The sequence below is a fragment of the Hemiscyllium ocellatum genome, chromosome 13, assembly GCF_020745735.1.
Source record: "Hemiscyllium ocellatum isolate sHemOce1 chromosome 13, sHemOce1.pat.X.cur, whole genome shotgun sequence".
In the NCBI taxonomy this organism is placed as follows: domain Eukaryota; kingdom Metazoa; phylum Chordata; class Chondrichthyes; order Orectolobiformes; family Hemiscylliidae; genus Hemiscyllium; species Hemiscyllium ocellatum.
Genome location: NC_083413.1, coordinates 75,863,128 through 75,879,503, shown reverse-complemented (window position 1 = coordinate 75,879,503; position 16,376 = coordinate 75,863,128). Strand labels below are relative to the sequence as shown.

At 43.8% G+C, this 16,376-nt stretch overlaps 1 protein-coding gene across 1 annotated transcript in view; it reads right to left on the bottom strand.

Annotated features, from left to right (window-relative positions):
- crocc2 (ciliary rootlet coiled-coil, rootletin family member 2) overlaps positions 1-16,376 on the bottom strand; it is a 292,849-nt gene that overhangs the window by 191,125 nt on the left and 85,348 nt on the right. The window contains exons 7-8 of the mRNA XM_060833953.1: positions 9,329-9,494; positions 493-599 (exon numbers count right to left, since the gene is read on the bottom strand). Coding sequence (XP_060689936.1) covers positions 493-599; positions 9,329-9,494 — 273 coding nt within the window. The remainder of the gene's footprint in view (positions 1-492; positions 600-9,328; positions 9,495-16,376) is intronic.

Genomic DNA, 16,376 nt, shown 5'->3' with positions numbered 1-16,376 from the left:
TGTCAAAAAGATGCCCAAATGCTATTTCATGAGATGTGGCCATCACCATGCAATGCCCTTGAATAGAGTGGCTTGCTTGGTCAACTCAGAGGGCAGTTAAGAGTCAACCACGTCATTGTAGCTACAGGAGCTGCATGTAGGCTAGCCCAAGTAAGGACAGCAGATTTCCTTCCCATTAGTGAGCTAGGTTTTTTTTACAATAGTTACCATAGTCACAATTAACAAAACTAGCTTTTTTATTTCAGATCTATTAATTTAATTTAAATACAGACAACTGCCATGGTGGGAATTGAACCTTTTCCCCACCAGACCATTTACCTGGATTTGTAGACTGTTAGTGCAGTGACAACACTGCAATGCCATTGTCTCTGCGTGTCAATGCTGAGTTAACTGAATGGGGCCATGATTGGACTCAGTGCTTTACTGAAGGGAGGATCCCTCTAACTCGCTGTGGATATGCTGTAGAACCATCTATCGGCGTACGCAACTTACCGCTCCGCCCCACTCTTCAGATCACTTAGCTCACTGCGGACTGCAGTGACCTGCTGCCAGAGGGCCAGTAGTTTGCCACGCTCAACACAAGGGCGCAAGCCATAGCGCTGAAAAAAATAGAGCAAGAGACAAAATGCAGAGTCCTCCTTTTAAAGATTCCTGGTAATTTTTGCTTCTTTCCACATTACTCTTTAAAGGACAATTAACATCTGTATTTAAGAATGGGCAAGATGATTTGGTTCCATTATACCATGTAAAATCTGCTCTAAAAATCACAAAAAAATGTTATCTTTAAAAGACTTCCTCAGAAGAACAGGTGGTGCAGTGTGCTACAGTTCATTCATGAAACCTGAGTCATTGTGGCAATTATACTCTTGCATGCTGGAACTATGGAGAGTGAAGGTGGAGGTTCCAAATTTCTTTCCACCACATGGCTGGCTAGGAATTGCTCCTGCTCTTAAATCCTGCCGTTGGCATGTGTTGGAAGCACTTGCAACTCTATACTCAACTTGTTTGTTCGCATTGTGTACACATCTGCCTTGGCCATCAAGTCTCGGGTTTGGGTCTAGAACCTGGAGTTTCTGGCTCAGAGACGTGGCCCACTGTGCCACAAGACCACTGAGGAACACAGAGCGGCCTTGATGTTTTGGACAGAATATTCTGCCCATCTGGGTAAACAAATAAAGCAGTTAACAAAAAACCGAAAAGAACTGCGAATGCTGGAAATCTGAAACGAAAACAGAAATTGCTGGAAAATAGAACAAAGAACAAAGAAAATTTACAGCCTTGGAACAGGCCCTTCGGCCTCCAAACCTGAGCCGATCCAAATCTACTGTCTGAATTGTCGCCCAATTCCTAAGCATCTGTATCCCTCTGCTCCCCACCTACTCATGCATCTGTCCAGACGCATCTTAAATGAATCTACTGTGCCTGCCTCTACCAACTCTGCTGGCAACACGTTCCAGACGCTTACCACCTTCTGTGTAAAGTATTTATCCCGCTTCAACTTTTCACCTCTCACCTTGAAAGCGTGACCTCTCATTATTGAATCCTTCACCCTGGGAAAAAACTTATCTCTATCCACCCCGTCTATACCCTTCATGATTTTGTAAACCTCAATCAGGTCCCTCCACAATCTCCTTTTTTCTAATGGAAACAAACCTAACCTACTCAACCTCTCTTCATAGCGAGCACCTTCCATACCAGACAACATCCTTGTAAACCTTCTTTGTGCCCTCTCCAAAGCATCCACATCCTTTTGGTAATGTGGCGACCAGAACTGTACACAGTATTCTAAATGTGGCCGAATCAATGTCTTGCAAATTTTAACATGACTTGCCAGCTCTTATACTCAATACCCCATCTGATGAAGGCAAGCATACCATATGCCTTCTTGATCATTCTATCCATCTGTGCAGCAACCTTCAGAGTATAATAGACCTGAAATCCCAGAACTCTCTGCTCATCAACTTTTCCCAAGGCTCTTCCGTTCACTGTATAATTCACTCTAGAATTAGACTTGCCTAAATGCATCACCTCACATTTGTCTGGATTGAACTCCATCTGCCAGTTCTCCACCCAACTCTCCAGTCTACCTATATTCTCCTATATTCTTTGATAGTCCCTTATGCTTTCTGCTACTCCACCAATCTTCATGTCACATACAAACTTACTGATCAGACCAACAGTGCCCTCTTCCAGATCATTTATGTATATTACAAACAACAGTGACCCCAGCACTGGTCCCTGTGGAGCACCACTGTTCACCTTTCTCCATTTCAAGAAACTCCCTTCAACTACTACTCTCTGTCTCCTGTTGCTCAACCAGTTCTTTATCCCCCTAGCCAGAACACCCTGCACGCCATGTGACTTTGCTTTCTCTATTAGTTTACAATGGGGAACCTTATCAAACACCTTACTAAAGTCCAGGTATATGTATAGGACATCATCTATCAACTTGGTCATTTCCACAAAGAACTTTATTAAGTTGGTAAGGCATGATTTCCCTTGCACAAAACTATGTTGCCTATCACTGATAAGTCCATTCTTTTCCAAATATAAATAGATTCTATCCCTCAGTACCTTCTCCAGCAACCTTCCCACCACTGACGTCAGGCTCACTGGTCAGCAGGTCTGACAGCGTCTGTGGAGGTCCACAAATGTTGTCAGACCTGATGATATTTTCCAGCAATTTCTGTTTTTGTGATTGAAACAGTTAGACGTGCTGGAGTATGGGAAAATGGGTGAGATCATACTACTGTCTAATCAAGCTACTGCACTTATAATGTCAACATTTTTACTGCTGCTTGGTCAGCTGTGCAGAATGGATGGTAATATATTTCTTGAATAGAGTAAGCTGGTGTCCTGATGACAAGGCCATTGTCCTGGGGACTGGTACGGTATTGATAGTCCATGATTTCCCTGAAATGCCTTGTTAGTTAGTGCGTGTTGGATAAGAGAAGTCCAGGGGCTGATCTGTGGTGGTTAAGTTGAGCATTTACTTTAAAAAATAGTTGACTTGTCCTGATCACTGTGGCTGAAACAGGTCCTATGTTTCTTAAGTTCAATATGTAGTTTGCACACTGTTCCCCCAGGATAGACAGATCATTTTTTTCCACAATGAAACCACCAACTCCAACAAAACAGAGCAAGGGTCGCTTTAATGTCCTTCATTCAAACTCTTCAATTCATATAGCTACAGCAGAACAACTGGTTAGCAAGGTTAGATGACATGGAATCCAGAATGAATTAGCCTTGGATACAAAACTGGTTTGAAGGTAGGAATCAGAGGCTGGTGGTGGAGGGTTATAGGTCCCTCCTATAGGAAAGATGTGAAACTTGAAAGGGTTCAGAAAAAATTTGCAAAGACTTTGCCAGGGTTGGAGGGTTTGAGGTGTAGGGAGAGGCTGAATAAGCTGGGGAATTTTTTTTCCTGGAGCATTGGAGGCTGATGGATGACCTTATAGAGCTTTATAAAATGATGAGGAGCATGGATAGGGTATACAGACAAGGTATTTTCCTCGGGTGGGATAGTCCAAAATTAGAGGGCACAAGTTTATGAAGAGAGGGGAAAGATTTAAAAGGGACCTCAGGGGCAACTTTTCATGCAGAGGGTAGTGCGTGAATGTGATGAGCTCTAGAGGAAATGGTGGGGGCTGGTACAATTACAACATTTAAAAGGCATTTGGATGGGTACATTAATAGGAAGGGTTTAGTGGGATATGGGCCAAGTGCTGGCAAATGGGAATGGATTAATTTAGGATATCTGGTCAGCATGGACAAGTTGGACTTAAGAGTCTGTTTCTATACTGTATGACTCCATGCCTCTCTGACTACAATCAAATGGACCAAGAGTATAGCAGCAAGGTTCAATACCTTTTTAACACAGAAGAGTACAAGGTACTCTCCAGAGATCTTCTTCCAATTTTTGAGGAGGGAGTCAAAGCTTATTATTCTTTGCACAGGGATAATAATCAAGCTTTTTTTGTAACAAACGGAACTGTACTAGTTCTTCCTGTCTTGATTTTATATGGGCAGCCCAAGATTCACAAATCAAGTGCCTAACTAAGACCCATTACCTCACTAAAATGTTCTCCAGCATAGCGGACAGTTCAACATCTAATCAGGACTCTCTCGCCATTAATGAGGAAATGCTTAACACTATCAGTAGCTCTAAATATTTAATTGAGGGTACAGCACACAATTATCAACTTGTCAGACACTAGAGTCAGATCTGACATTGAGTCACTGTTCACTGAAGTACCCATTCCCAAAGTTCACCTCATCATCAAACAACGATTAGAGAAAATCATCTCCCTTTCCAACAGAACTGTGATGCCACAAGATCAAACTTACAAACTTTGACTGATATGCCTAAACTCAGTATCATTCCTATGGCAAGGCTCCAACTTCAAACAAATGCTGCCATTATGGGATCTCCATTAATCATCACTGACATTTTATGGAAAGTTAACAAGTTGCTCTTCAACCAGCTAGTCTTCAACCTAGAGTCTGCATATAATGTGTAGGTAATCATTTATCATGTGACTTCATGATGACCAATTCACTTTGACATATAACGGCACTAATATTGCTGAATCCCCCACGATCAACATCCTGGGGTCTTATCATTGACCTGAAACGCAATTGGACTAGCCATGTCAATGCCTTAGTTATAAGAATAGGTCAGAGGCTAGGAATCCTGCAGCATCCTATAACTTACCACCTGACTCCCCAGGGTCCACCATCTACAAGGCCCAAGTCCGGACTACGATGAAAAGCTCCCCATTTGCAGAATGAGTGCAGTGGGGGTGTGGAGAAAGTAGCATGGAGTACAATGGGTGGATGGGGGTGGGATGAAGGTGATAGGTCAGAGAGGAGGATGCAGTGGATAGGTGGAAAGGAAGATAGGCAGGTAGGACAAGTCATGGGGACAGTGCTGAGTTGGAAGTTTGGAGCTGGGGTGAGGTGGGGGAAGGGGAAATGAGAAAACTAGTGAAGTTCACATTGATGCCCTGGGGTTGAAGTGTTCCGACGCGGAAGATGAGGCATTCTTCCTCCAGGCATCGGGTGGTGAGAGTGCAGCGGTGAAGGAGGCCCAGGACTTCCATGTCCTCGGCTGAGTGGGAGGGGGAGTTGAAATGTTGAGTCACAAGGTGATTTGGTTGATTGGTTCGGGTGTCCCAGAGATGTTCCCTAAAGCACTCTGCTAGGAGGCGTCCAGTCTCCCCAATGTAGAGGAGACCGCATCGGGAGCAACGGATACAATAAATGAAATTGGTGGATGTGCAGGTAAAACTTTGATGGATTTGGAAGGCTCCTTTAGGGCCTTGGATGGAGGTGAGGGAGGAGGTGTGGGCACAGGTTTTGCAATTCCTGTGGTGGCAGGGGAAGGTGCCAGGAGGGAAGGGTGGGTTGTTGGGTAGCGTGAACCTGACCAGGTAGACATAGTGGGAATGGTCTTTACGGTAGGTGGAAAGGGGCGGGGAGGGAAATATATCCCTGGTAGTGGGGTCCGTTTGGAGGTGGCAGAAATGTCGGTGGATGATTTGGTTTATGTGAAGTTGGTAGGGTGGAAGGTGAGCACCAGGGGCGTTCTGTCCTTGTTACGGTTGGAGGGGTGGGGTCTGAGGACGGAGGTGCAGGATGTGGACGAGATGCATTGGAGGGCATCATCTCTCCACCCTTCAGGCACTCTGCCTGTATTCCTGATGAAGGGCTTTTGCCTGAAACGTTGATTTTCCTGCTCCTTGGATGCTGCCTGAACTGCTGTGCTTTTCCAGCACCACTCTAATCCAGGATCTGGTTTCCAGCATCTGCAGTACTTGTTTTTACCCAGAATGAGTGCAGTTCCAACAACAGTCAAACAGCTTGATACCATCCAGTACAACTCATCCCAACCTCAGCCATTCACTCCCTTCACCACCTGAGCTCAGTCGCAGCAGTGTGTACCATCAACAAAGTTGCACTGCTGAAATTCACTAAAGCTTCTTAGCACCTTCCAAACCTACAAACATTGCCATCGAAAAGGTCAAGGCCAGCAGTTACACCAACTGCAAGTTCTTCTCCAAGCCACTCATTAGGTACTGACTTGGAAATAAATCACTGTTCCTTCACTGTCATGGAGTCAAAATCCTGGGTTCCCTCCCTTTTGGCATTGGGGTACCTACCTACAGCAAAGGGACTGCAGCAGTTCAAGCAGCTAGTTCCACACCACCTTCTGAAGGGCAACTAGGGGTGGCCAATAAATCCTGGCCCAGCACTGACGCCCACATTCCATCAATAAAATTTTAAAAAAATTAGTCTCTTACTACAGCTTAACAACCAATGTTCAAGCAATTATTTTACCATAGAGATGGAACAATATTTTATACCATTTCTTGATGTTCGCTTTGCCAAACTGCATATAAAAAAATCAAGTACATCATTAGCCCACTCATACCAAGGCACCTAAACTATCAATCTTCCCTCTAAATTTGTTTTCTACTTTCTTATTCGGAAAAGCCTACTCTATCAGTGACAAAATATCTATAGCAAGAACTCTAAACCAGTGATTTCCTTCACACAGGACTAACACATACCCACCTCTTACTCAGAGCTGAAAATGCATTGCTGGAAAAGCGCAGCAGGTCAGGCAGCATCCAAGGAGCAGAAGAGTCGGCGTTTTGGGCATGAGCCCTTCTTCAGGAAAGAAGGGCTCATGCCCGAAACGTCGACTCTCCTGCTCCTTGGATGCTGCCTGACCTGCTGCGCTTTTCCAGCAACACATTTTCAGCTCTGATCTCCAGCATCTGCAGTCTTCAATTTCTCCAACTCTTACTCACTCTACCACAATTACTTCCACTAGTCAACCTCCTGTCCACTGAAAACATGCAAAGCAGCACACACATACTCAACTCAGTAAACATCAAGATCCAACACAAGTCATCTAAAAAAAGCTCCATTCTATCCTTCACACCAATAAAGACAAGAAACTATCTCACAATAATTTTTACTTTATTGCACACCATGTGATCCTGAACTCATCTATATGGGGAAACAGGTCACAAGCCTGCCCATCAGAATCAAGAAACAATCCAATGTAAACACAATGACTGAGACAAGTCACTAAACGAAAATTGAAGAAATGCAAATGCTGGAAATCTGAAACACAATCCAAAAGCACTGGCAGGATCTGTGGGGAGAAAGCAGAGACAATGTTCTGTTTCTTCTTCATTATGTAGAACAGTATCTCTCACATGTTCCATTCCTGCCTCTAGATAATAGACAGAGAATACCACCCAAAACGTTGAGGTCTACCAGTTCCGCTGAAACCTTTTAAAGTAACAACTGGTCTCTTCAAAGCAAATTTTTACATGGTGCAACTGCAAAAGTTGGCATATTTAATGTTACACCTCACACTACTGAAATTTTCAAATATTTTTACGGCTTTGTTGAAGTCACTTTAACAGGAATGTATTTAAAGCCCTTAAACTGTTGTCAACACAAGGAAATACTGGAGCAGGTAAAGGTGGGACATTATTCAATTTCATTCTGTATTCGAGACCAGCATGGTAAATTTGCCCATGTACGATTTTCTGACTTCTACTGAACTGCTGATGAGCATTGATGACCAGCACAAATTTGCTCCAAAGTGACACCTAAAGATCCATTTTACAAAGAAGTGCTCCAAGCAAGAACCCAAGACCACTGTCAGCATATAGAACACCTACAGAACATAGAACACCCACAGTGTGGAAATAGGCCATTTGGCCCAACAAGTCCACACCAACCCTCCAAAAAGTATCCCTCCTAGACCCATCCCCTTAACCTATAACCCTACATTTCCTATGACTAATGCACCTAACCCACACTTCCTGAACACTATGGACAATTCTGCATGGTTAATGCACCTGAACCGGCACACCTTTGGACTGTGGGAGGAAACTGGAGCACCCAGAGGAAACCCATGCATACATTGGGATATCACAGGTGTACTTACCATCCATTACATTTCTGCCAGGAATCTTTCACCCTAATTTCAAACGTATTAAAAAGACCCAGAGGATTACTCACATAGAGGAATTGTTAATATCCTCACTTTTCCTTTTGGGTCATGGAGGAGTGTTAGAAGAATTATCAGACTGAGGGAGATAACAAAGCTGGGTTGAAGGATGAACTGTGAGGAGGATACAGAGATGCTTCAGTGTGATTTGGATACTTTTGAATTGGCAAATAGATGGCCAAACAAGTACAATTTGGATAAATGTGATGTTATCCACTTTTGGTAGCAAAAACAGGGAGGCAAATTATTACCTGAATGGTGATAGATTGGGAAAGGGTGAGGTTTCTTGTACAGCAGATGCTGAAAGTTACCGTGTTGACGCAGCAGGCAGTGAAGAAGACAAATGGTATGTTGGCCTTCATAGTGAGAGGTTTTAGGTACAGGGCAGGGATGTCTTGCTGCAAATGTACAGGGCTTTGGTGAGACCAAAGTATTGTGTGCAATTTTGGTCTCCTTATTTAAGGAAGGACGGTCTGGTTACGGAGGGAGTGTTGCAAAAGGTTTACCAGATTGAGTTCTAGGATGGCAGGACTGACATGTCAAAAGAGACTGGATTGATTAGAACTACATGGTGGGGGGGAAGAAGATGAGATACCTATAAAATTCTAACAGGACCGAATTAGGCAAATGCAGAACCAGGGGTCACTGTTTAAGATACAGGGTAGGTCACTTAGGACTGAGATGAGGAGAAATGTCTTCACCTAGAGAGTGGGTGAGCCTGTGGAATTATGTGCCACAGACAGCAGTCAACGCAAAACATGGAATCTTTCGAAGAAGGCATTGGATATAGTTCATTGGGCTGAAGGGATCGAAGAGTCTGGGGAGAAACTGGGAATAGGGTACGGAGTTAGATGATCAGCAATGATCATATTGAACCATGATCATATTGGAGCAGGCTCAAAGGGCCAAATGGCTTATACCTGCATTTATTTTCTACGAGGGGTGAATAATTGGAAGTATCTTGTTGTTGCCACAGGAAGTGTTCTGAAGTCTGGTCTCGAGGCATGTTTTTGTGGCTGAATGAAGATAACGGTTTTCCTGCAGCACCCACTAGTAGCAGAAACAGGAAAGTGTTCCATTCCCCATTACTGTCATCCATCAATGAGTCCAACAAAAAAACACTTAGAAGAAAAATAAGAAACAACTAGCTCAATCTCACAATGTGGTTCCTTTTTGTATTGCAACACAAATTATCACGGCAACATTTTCACATTGTTGCTGATAGTACTGCACAATAGGATTGCATGTAAGTGAAGTATAATATCATTGACTAGTTCCAGAACTGATACCTACCTCCTGGTCCCACCGCTGCTTCATTTCCCGCCGCTCTAGTTCATTCCGAGCTATGTCAAAATCAGCTGTGATCTTGCTGATGTCCTCACCAAGCCGCTGATTGGCTGTGTTGGCTTGTTCCAGTTGCTCCCGCAACATGGCATTGACTTGGGATAGATTGCTGCTTCTGTTTGAGAGAAATTAAACAATCAGTTTCTTTACTGAACTGAATCCAAATCACATTCTGTAGTGACTCTGGTGCCGATCTGTACTGGTTAGTTGTCCTTTTCATTTCACACATCTGAGTTTGATTACGTCATTTTCCTGTATGCCTGGGATTATTCCTTTATAGATAATTCACATGCCTCCTACTGAAATGGGAACAGATCATCATCCTCTAATCCATTTCCTTTGAGTTTTTACTCAACTCTTTGAGTTTAGCTCTGTCAAAGTTATAAAGGTGGTTCCTAAGGTAGTGAGGAATTGTTTCAGAGACTATATTAAATGTTATCACTCTGATTTCCATTTCCTATTCCTAGCAGAGGGATTGAGTTTAAGACCTGTGAGGTTATGCTGCAGCTCTATAAAGCCCTGGTTTGCCCACACTTGGAATATTGCGTTCAGTCCTGGTCGCCTCATTATAGGAAAGATGTGGAAGCTTTAGAGAGGGTGCAGAGAAGTTTCAACAGGATGCTGCCTAGTCTAGAGGGCTTGTCTTATGAAGAAAGGTTGAGGGAGCTAGGGCTTTTCTCATTGGAGTGAAGAAGGATTTCATAGAGGTGACTTGATAGAGGTGTACAAGATATTGAGAGGCATAGAGTGGATAGTCAGAGACATTTTCCCATGGCAGAAATGTCTATCACTAGGGGGCATCATTTTAAGGCAGTTGGAGGAAGGTTTAGGGGAGATTCTTTACACATAGCGTGGTGGGTGCTGCCAGTGGTGGTAGTAGAGTAACATACATTAGGGACATTTAAGTGACTCTTGGATAGGTAAAATGAAGGGTGTGCAGGTTAGACTGATCTTAGAGTAGGATAGAAGGCTGGCACAACAACGATGGCTGCAGGGCCTGTACTTTGCTGCATTGTTCTATGTTCTATCCATTGTCTGGGTTGTTCACATATACAAAGACAAGCTAGGCATGGCTTCACATTGTTTCTCTTAAAGACTGACTCAATGTTTCAGCTACCCACTGGTTTGTGGTGAGCATAACTGTCTTATATACAATGAAAGTCAACTGAAATGAAAGATCCATTAATCAGATCCATCCAATTAAAGGTGGCACAGTGGCTCAGTGGTTAATACTGCAACCTCACAGTGCCTGGGATCTGGTTATAATTCCAGTCTTGGGCGACTGTCTATGTAGAGTTTTCACATTCTTCATGTGTCTATGTGAGTTTCCTCCAGGTGTTTCAGTTTCCTGTCACAGTCAAAAGATGTGCAGTTCAGATAGATTGGCCATGCTAAATTGCCCGTAGTGTCTAGAGATGTGCAGGTTGGGTGGATTAACCATGGCAAATGCAGGGTTACAGGGAAAGGGGAGGACGGGTGTGATGCTCTTCAAAGAGGTGGTGTGGACTTGATGGGCTGACTGGCCTGCTTCCACACAGGAGAGATTCTATGATTCACTTTGTACTTTCCATGCAAACTTCTAATTGTTTTCTGCTACTTTGTCACACACTTTCTTTTCTTAAAAGAAGACCATCTCACCTCATCTCATCTGAAGCATCTGCTGAAGCACTGACAATCAAACCCTGGAGACGGAAGACCATGGCCTAGTTTGGCTCAATCTCTGACGGTCTATATCATATATTCTCACTTGCAAGGGTGGTTCTACCCTGTGCCTGGGATAAATGAAGCAACAAAGTTGTGTAGGCTCTTGAAAAGGATGCTATAGATTGTGTGTTGTCACAGAAGGATGAGATTGGTAATTGTACTAATTTGAGGAGGGTACTGCATGGTAATTAAAAATCAGAGAGGAGAATATTGAGTTTACTGAGGTTTAAGGTTGTGCTATGGACAGATTGCAAGTTTTCAATCAGCTCTCTTTCACTCTTCTCATCATCTGTCCATAAGTAAATTTTAATTTAAATTTTTTTTTAACAACCCCTCTCCCTCTTACTTGTGGATTCTCATGTTGTAATTACCGCAAGAAACCTGTTATAAAGTTAAATCAGAGATAGAGTTTATTTTCACACCCTATTAGTTGTGGGAGGTGGGGGTATTTTTGAATACAGGTGTTCTTGTAAACATACAGAGAGAGATCAAATTGGAAAGGATAAAGAAGTTAATCTATTAGCAACAACTTAGGTCCAAAACAACCAGGGGATCACAATTCATCAATTTCATTGCCTTTCAAATGGAGTCCAGCAGTCCAAAGCTGGAGTGAGATGTTGGATAAGACTGAAGATAACCGGAGCTGGTAAGATAACAATGGGCTGTTCTGTGAATGGAATGTGAATGAGTCATGCAGGTCCGCTCAGAGTTAAAACTGCAGGAAATCATGTAACTGCTGGCTCTACCAAATAAGTTAACGAGCCAAAAAAACTGCAGATGCTGGATTCCAAGGTAAACAAGCAGGAGGCTGGGAGAACACAGCACGCCAAGTAGCATCAGGAGGTTGAGGTCAACATTTTTGGGAGTAACTCTTCTTCAGGACTGGGTGTGGATGTAAGGGGAGCAGCAGATAAAGGGGGTGAGGGGAAGGTTTTGGTGTGGGAAGAGGGACAGGGTGTTGATGTGGGGATAGGTGAAGACAGGTAGAGGGTACGACCTGGTTGGTCAATGGGAGGAACGTATCTGGTTGGTGGCTGGAAGGAAAGGTCGGTCAGGAGAATGGAAGGGAGGGGGAGGGGCTGGAAAGGAATTCGGGGGATGGGGAGCGAGGTTATTTGAAATTGGAGAATTCAATGTCCTCTGGGCTGTAGGTTGCCCAGGCCGAAGATGAGGGGTTGTTCCTCCAACTTGCGGTCTGATTTTTTGCTCTGGCAATGGAGGAGGCCGAAGCTGGTCATGTTGGAAAGAGAATGAGAGGAGGAATTAAAATGGACGGTGACTGGGAGGTCCGGTCATTCCCTGAGGGCCCAGCTGAGATGCTTGGCGAAATGTACCCTTGATTTACCTTTGGTCTCCCTGATGTAGAGAAGACCAATCAGGAGTGTTTTAAGGAGCTTTAAGTGTTTCTGCTGTACCTTCATCAATGTATGTACTGTTGTCTCTTGGAGACATGCAACATAGCTGTATGGAATCCAATGTTGTCTGATTGGCTGATAATGATTGAGGAGTTGCAGACAGTTTCCTCTCATTAAAATTCACTTTGAATTTCTTCTGAGGAACGTTTTGCTGAAATACAAGTTCTGTTTAACTGTTTGAGTGAGCAGAACTAAATTGCTTGCACGGACACAAACTGTTTGGGTTACAAAGTAAAACCCTCAGACCTGGAAAAGCATCCAATGAGTTATGGGTTTTCCCATCAGCAGTAGATGTTGTATGGAGCAGTATTAATCATTGATTTCAAAATTGCATGGCCAAAAGGCAGTCGGTTTGCATCCTGTGGGAGTTAAGTGACCAGGTCTCCTAGGGTGGAGTTGGGAGGACAAAGCAGCTAGCATTGGGACAAAGAGCAGTGCAGATAAACAGCAATCAGTTGTACACCCCAGAATTTAAGTGTAAAGTTATTAACATCTTCTACAGGATAGGAGTAACCTGAAATTCTGGGTTTTTGTGTCTCTTTCTTGGAAACAGTCGCCTCTGTAGCAGTTTGTGCCATAACGATTTAGTACTCGAATCTCATCAGTTGTGGCAGGAGGCATTGACCATCTGCCTGAAACTGACTTCCGAGAAGCTTTTGGAAGATAGCTGCTAATCACACAATTATCGTAGTCATCTTTGTTGGGCCATTTGTTTTGTTTTTTTTAAGCCAGCACTAATAGAAATGTACTAAAGGTATTGATTTGTAATCTGTTTGCGAAAGTTGTTAGCCATGCTAGTTTTTTTTCTGGCTCTTCAAGCAAGGAGGTTGGTGAAAACACTAGATCATGGGATAGCATGCATGTTTTCATGTTTCTGAGGTTGAGCAATAAATGGGAGAAGTCATTTAGATGTGTTCAGAGTTATTACTTCTGTTGTAGGGAAAGAATTTTTTTCATTTACAACAATGTTTTCATTTCTAATGGACTGCAAGAAGAAAGACCAATGTCTTGTACTGGGAAAGCTTTGTTTCAGTCATGAACTTTGATCTAGAAGCAGTCAGGAGTAACTGTAATTATACTCGAAAATAAGAATCTAACCTAAACATGTTTGAAAAGGACTCACATATTTGCATAAATTTTAAAAGTGATATTTTGTCATTTTCTTGATCCACTTATCCTGGCAGCTCTTGACATGGAAGCAGTACAGACAGGGAGTCATGTGGCCAGACATAAAGAAGTGATGCAGAAGAGAAAAGAGGAGGAACATTTCCAAAAGCTGTGTGTGTGAGATACAGGTGGACGGAGCCAAAATCTGAGATAAGGTTAGGCAAGACATTGTAAACTCTGAGAATTTTGCTGCTGCTGCTGAGTTTTGCCAGAGTCAAAAAGACCATTTAATGGCCAACAAATGGGTCTCTGGTAAAACCATGCCATCAAGACTGTTGTGTACCTACCCTATTCTATGGTTTTCCGAAATATAGAGCGAAAGTGAGGACTGCAAACGCTGGAGATTAGAGTGGTGCTGGAAAAGCGCAGCAGGTCAGGCAGCATCCAAGGAGAAGGAAAACTGACGTTTCGGGCAGGAGCCCTTCATCAGGAATACAGGCAATTTCCCAAAATACAGCTGCCTGTCAACTTAACCAAATTGATGTTTGGGAAACTGACAGATCTGACATATCCGAATCTGTGGACTCACATATGGCACCGCAAATCTGCAAAGAGTGATGCGGATGGTTGTGTAAGATCTTTGTGGTATTTTATTTGAAATATATATGTATAATATTCATGTTTCATTTGCATTGTTACAATTCATGATAAAATAAAAATGACAAAAAGTGAATCCTATTAATATTTTCTTCATCTGATGGGTCATTCAGTAAATGTGGTTATTTAGGTTTACAGTTACAAAAAGGGGCATATAACAATTAAATTCAGTATAGGACATGTTACTGCTAGATCCCAAAGTTTTTAAACTCACAGTTACGTGGAAAGTGCAGATACTGTTGTTATGCCACCCAATGTGTTTTTTCTTTTTTTTGCAGAGTGAGAGTTTTCACAGAGCTAGGGAGGAGCATGACCTCCTTATGTTATTGCTAGTGGTTATGGTTGACAGAGGAATGTTGATGAAGAGAGCGGGAGGACCTCCCTGTACTTCCTCAAAAGATACCGTGGGACCTTAGAAATCTGAACAAACTTTAACAGTTGATTTGAAAGATGGCATTTGTGATCACCCTCCTGAGGTGTCAGCTTAGATTCTGTGCCCGAGTCCCTAGAGTAACAATTAGTGAGCCCAGAAGTGAATTAGCCACTATGTACCCTGAGTGGGCGTGTGTTAATGTACAATATACTTACCAGATAATAGTGGAATGGAAGCTGAGAATGAAAGGGAACAGACAGAAATTCAGTGGTTGTATAAGTTTCGAATATTTCTACAAACATGCAACTTGGGCTGTGACTGAAATCTAAGATAAGTCTCAGCTGGTAGGTGAAAAACGGGACCCCAGGGGCAGGCAAGCGCACACTGGCACAGTCAATTCCAGATAAACACCAGTCTCAATCCAACAGCTGTGCATCAAAACCACTTCCCACTCACTGCCATCAGGCAGTCCCAAGGAGCCAAGTACAACATTTCAGCAGAAATAGGCAAGCAGAAAACGGTAAAATATAAAAACCACCTGCAGTGAGGTGTCACCCGCACAGAATAGCACTGGCCTGAGCTAGTGTTTCAAATAATGGGGCTCAAACCTTCAAGTCGGAAAGCTCCACAGCTGACCAAGAACTGGGCTGCAGCCCAGATTCCGGAAGTCTCACCTCTGAACCTGGCATCGACTGTCTTCACCTGAAGTGAATGGGAATGGGAATATTCTTGCCCGCCCATGCATAACGGATGCTGTTGCACTTGTAAAAGCACAACTGCATCCAAGGAGAAGCAATTTTCATTCCTGGGATTTTCAAAAGTCAACTTGTAGCTTTAAACATTTGAAGAAAATGTTTCAACTCAGCAGAGTTCTTTGGAGAGGTGAAAAAGTCAGCAAGGCCATTTGGACACTGTCCTTTCACACTCTGGGACTGACTGGGACAGTGGGTCAGACACTGTCCTTTCACACTCTGGGACTGACTGGGACAGTGGGTCAGACGCTGTCCTTTCTCACTCTGGTACTGACTGGGACAATGGGTCAGACACTGTCCTTTCACACTCTGGGACTGACTGGGACAGTGGGTCAGACACTGTCCTTTCACACTCTGGGACTGACTGGGACAGTGGGTCAGACACTGTCCTTTCACACTCTGGGACTGACTGGGACAGTGGGTCAGACGCTGTCCTTTCACACTCTGGGACTGACTGGGACAGTGGGTCAGACACTGTCCTTTCACACTCTGGGACTGACTGGGACAGTGGGTCAGACACTGTCCTTTCACACTCTGGGACTGACTGGGACAGTGGGTCAGACGCTGTCCTTTCACACTCTGGGACTGACTGGGACAGTGGGTCAGACACTGTCCTTTCACACTCTGGGACTGACTGGGACAGTGGGTCAGACGCTGTCCTTTCACACTCTGGGACTGACTGGGACAGTGGGTCAGACGCTGTCCATTCACACTCTGGGACTGACTGGGACAGTGGGTCAGACACTGTCCTTTCACACTCTGGGACTGACTGGGACAGTGGGTCAGACGCTGTCCTTTCACACTCTGGGACTGACTGGGACAGTGGGTCAGACACTGTCCTTTCACACTCTGGGACTGACTGGGACAGTGGGTCAGACACTGTCCTTTCACACTCTGGGACTGACTGGGAGAGTGGGTCAGACACTGTCCTTTCACACTCTGGGACTGACTGGGACAGTGGGTCAGACACTGTCCTTCCACACTCTGGG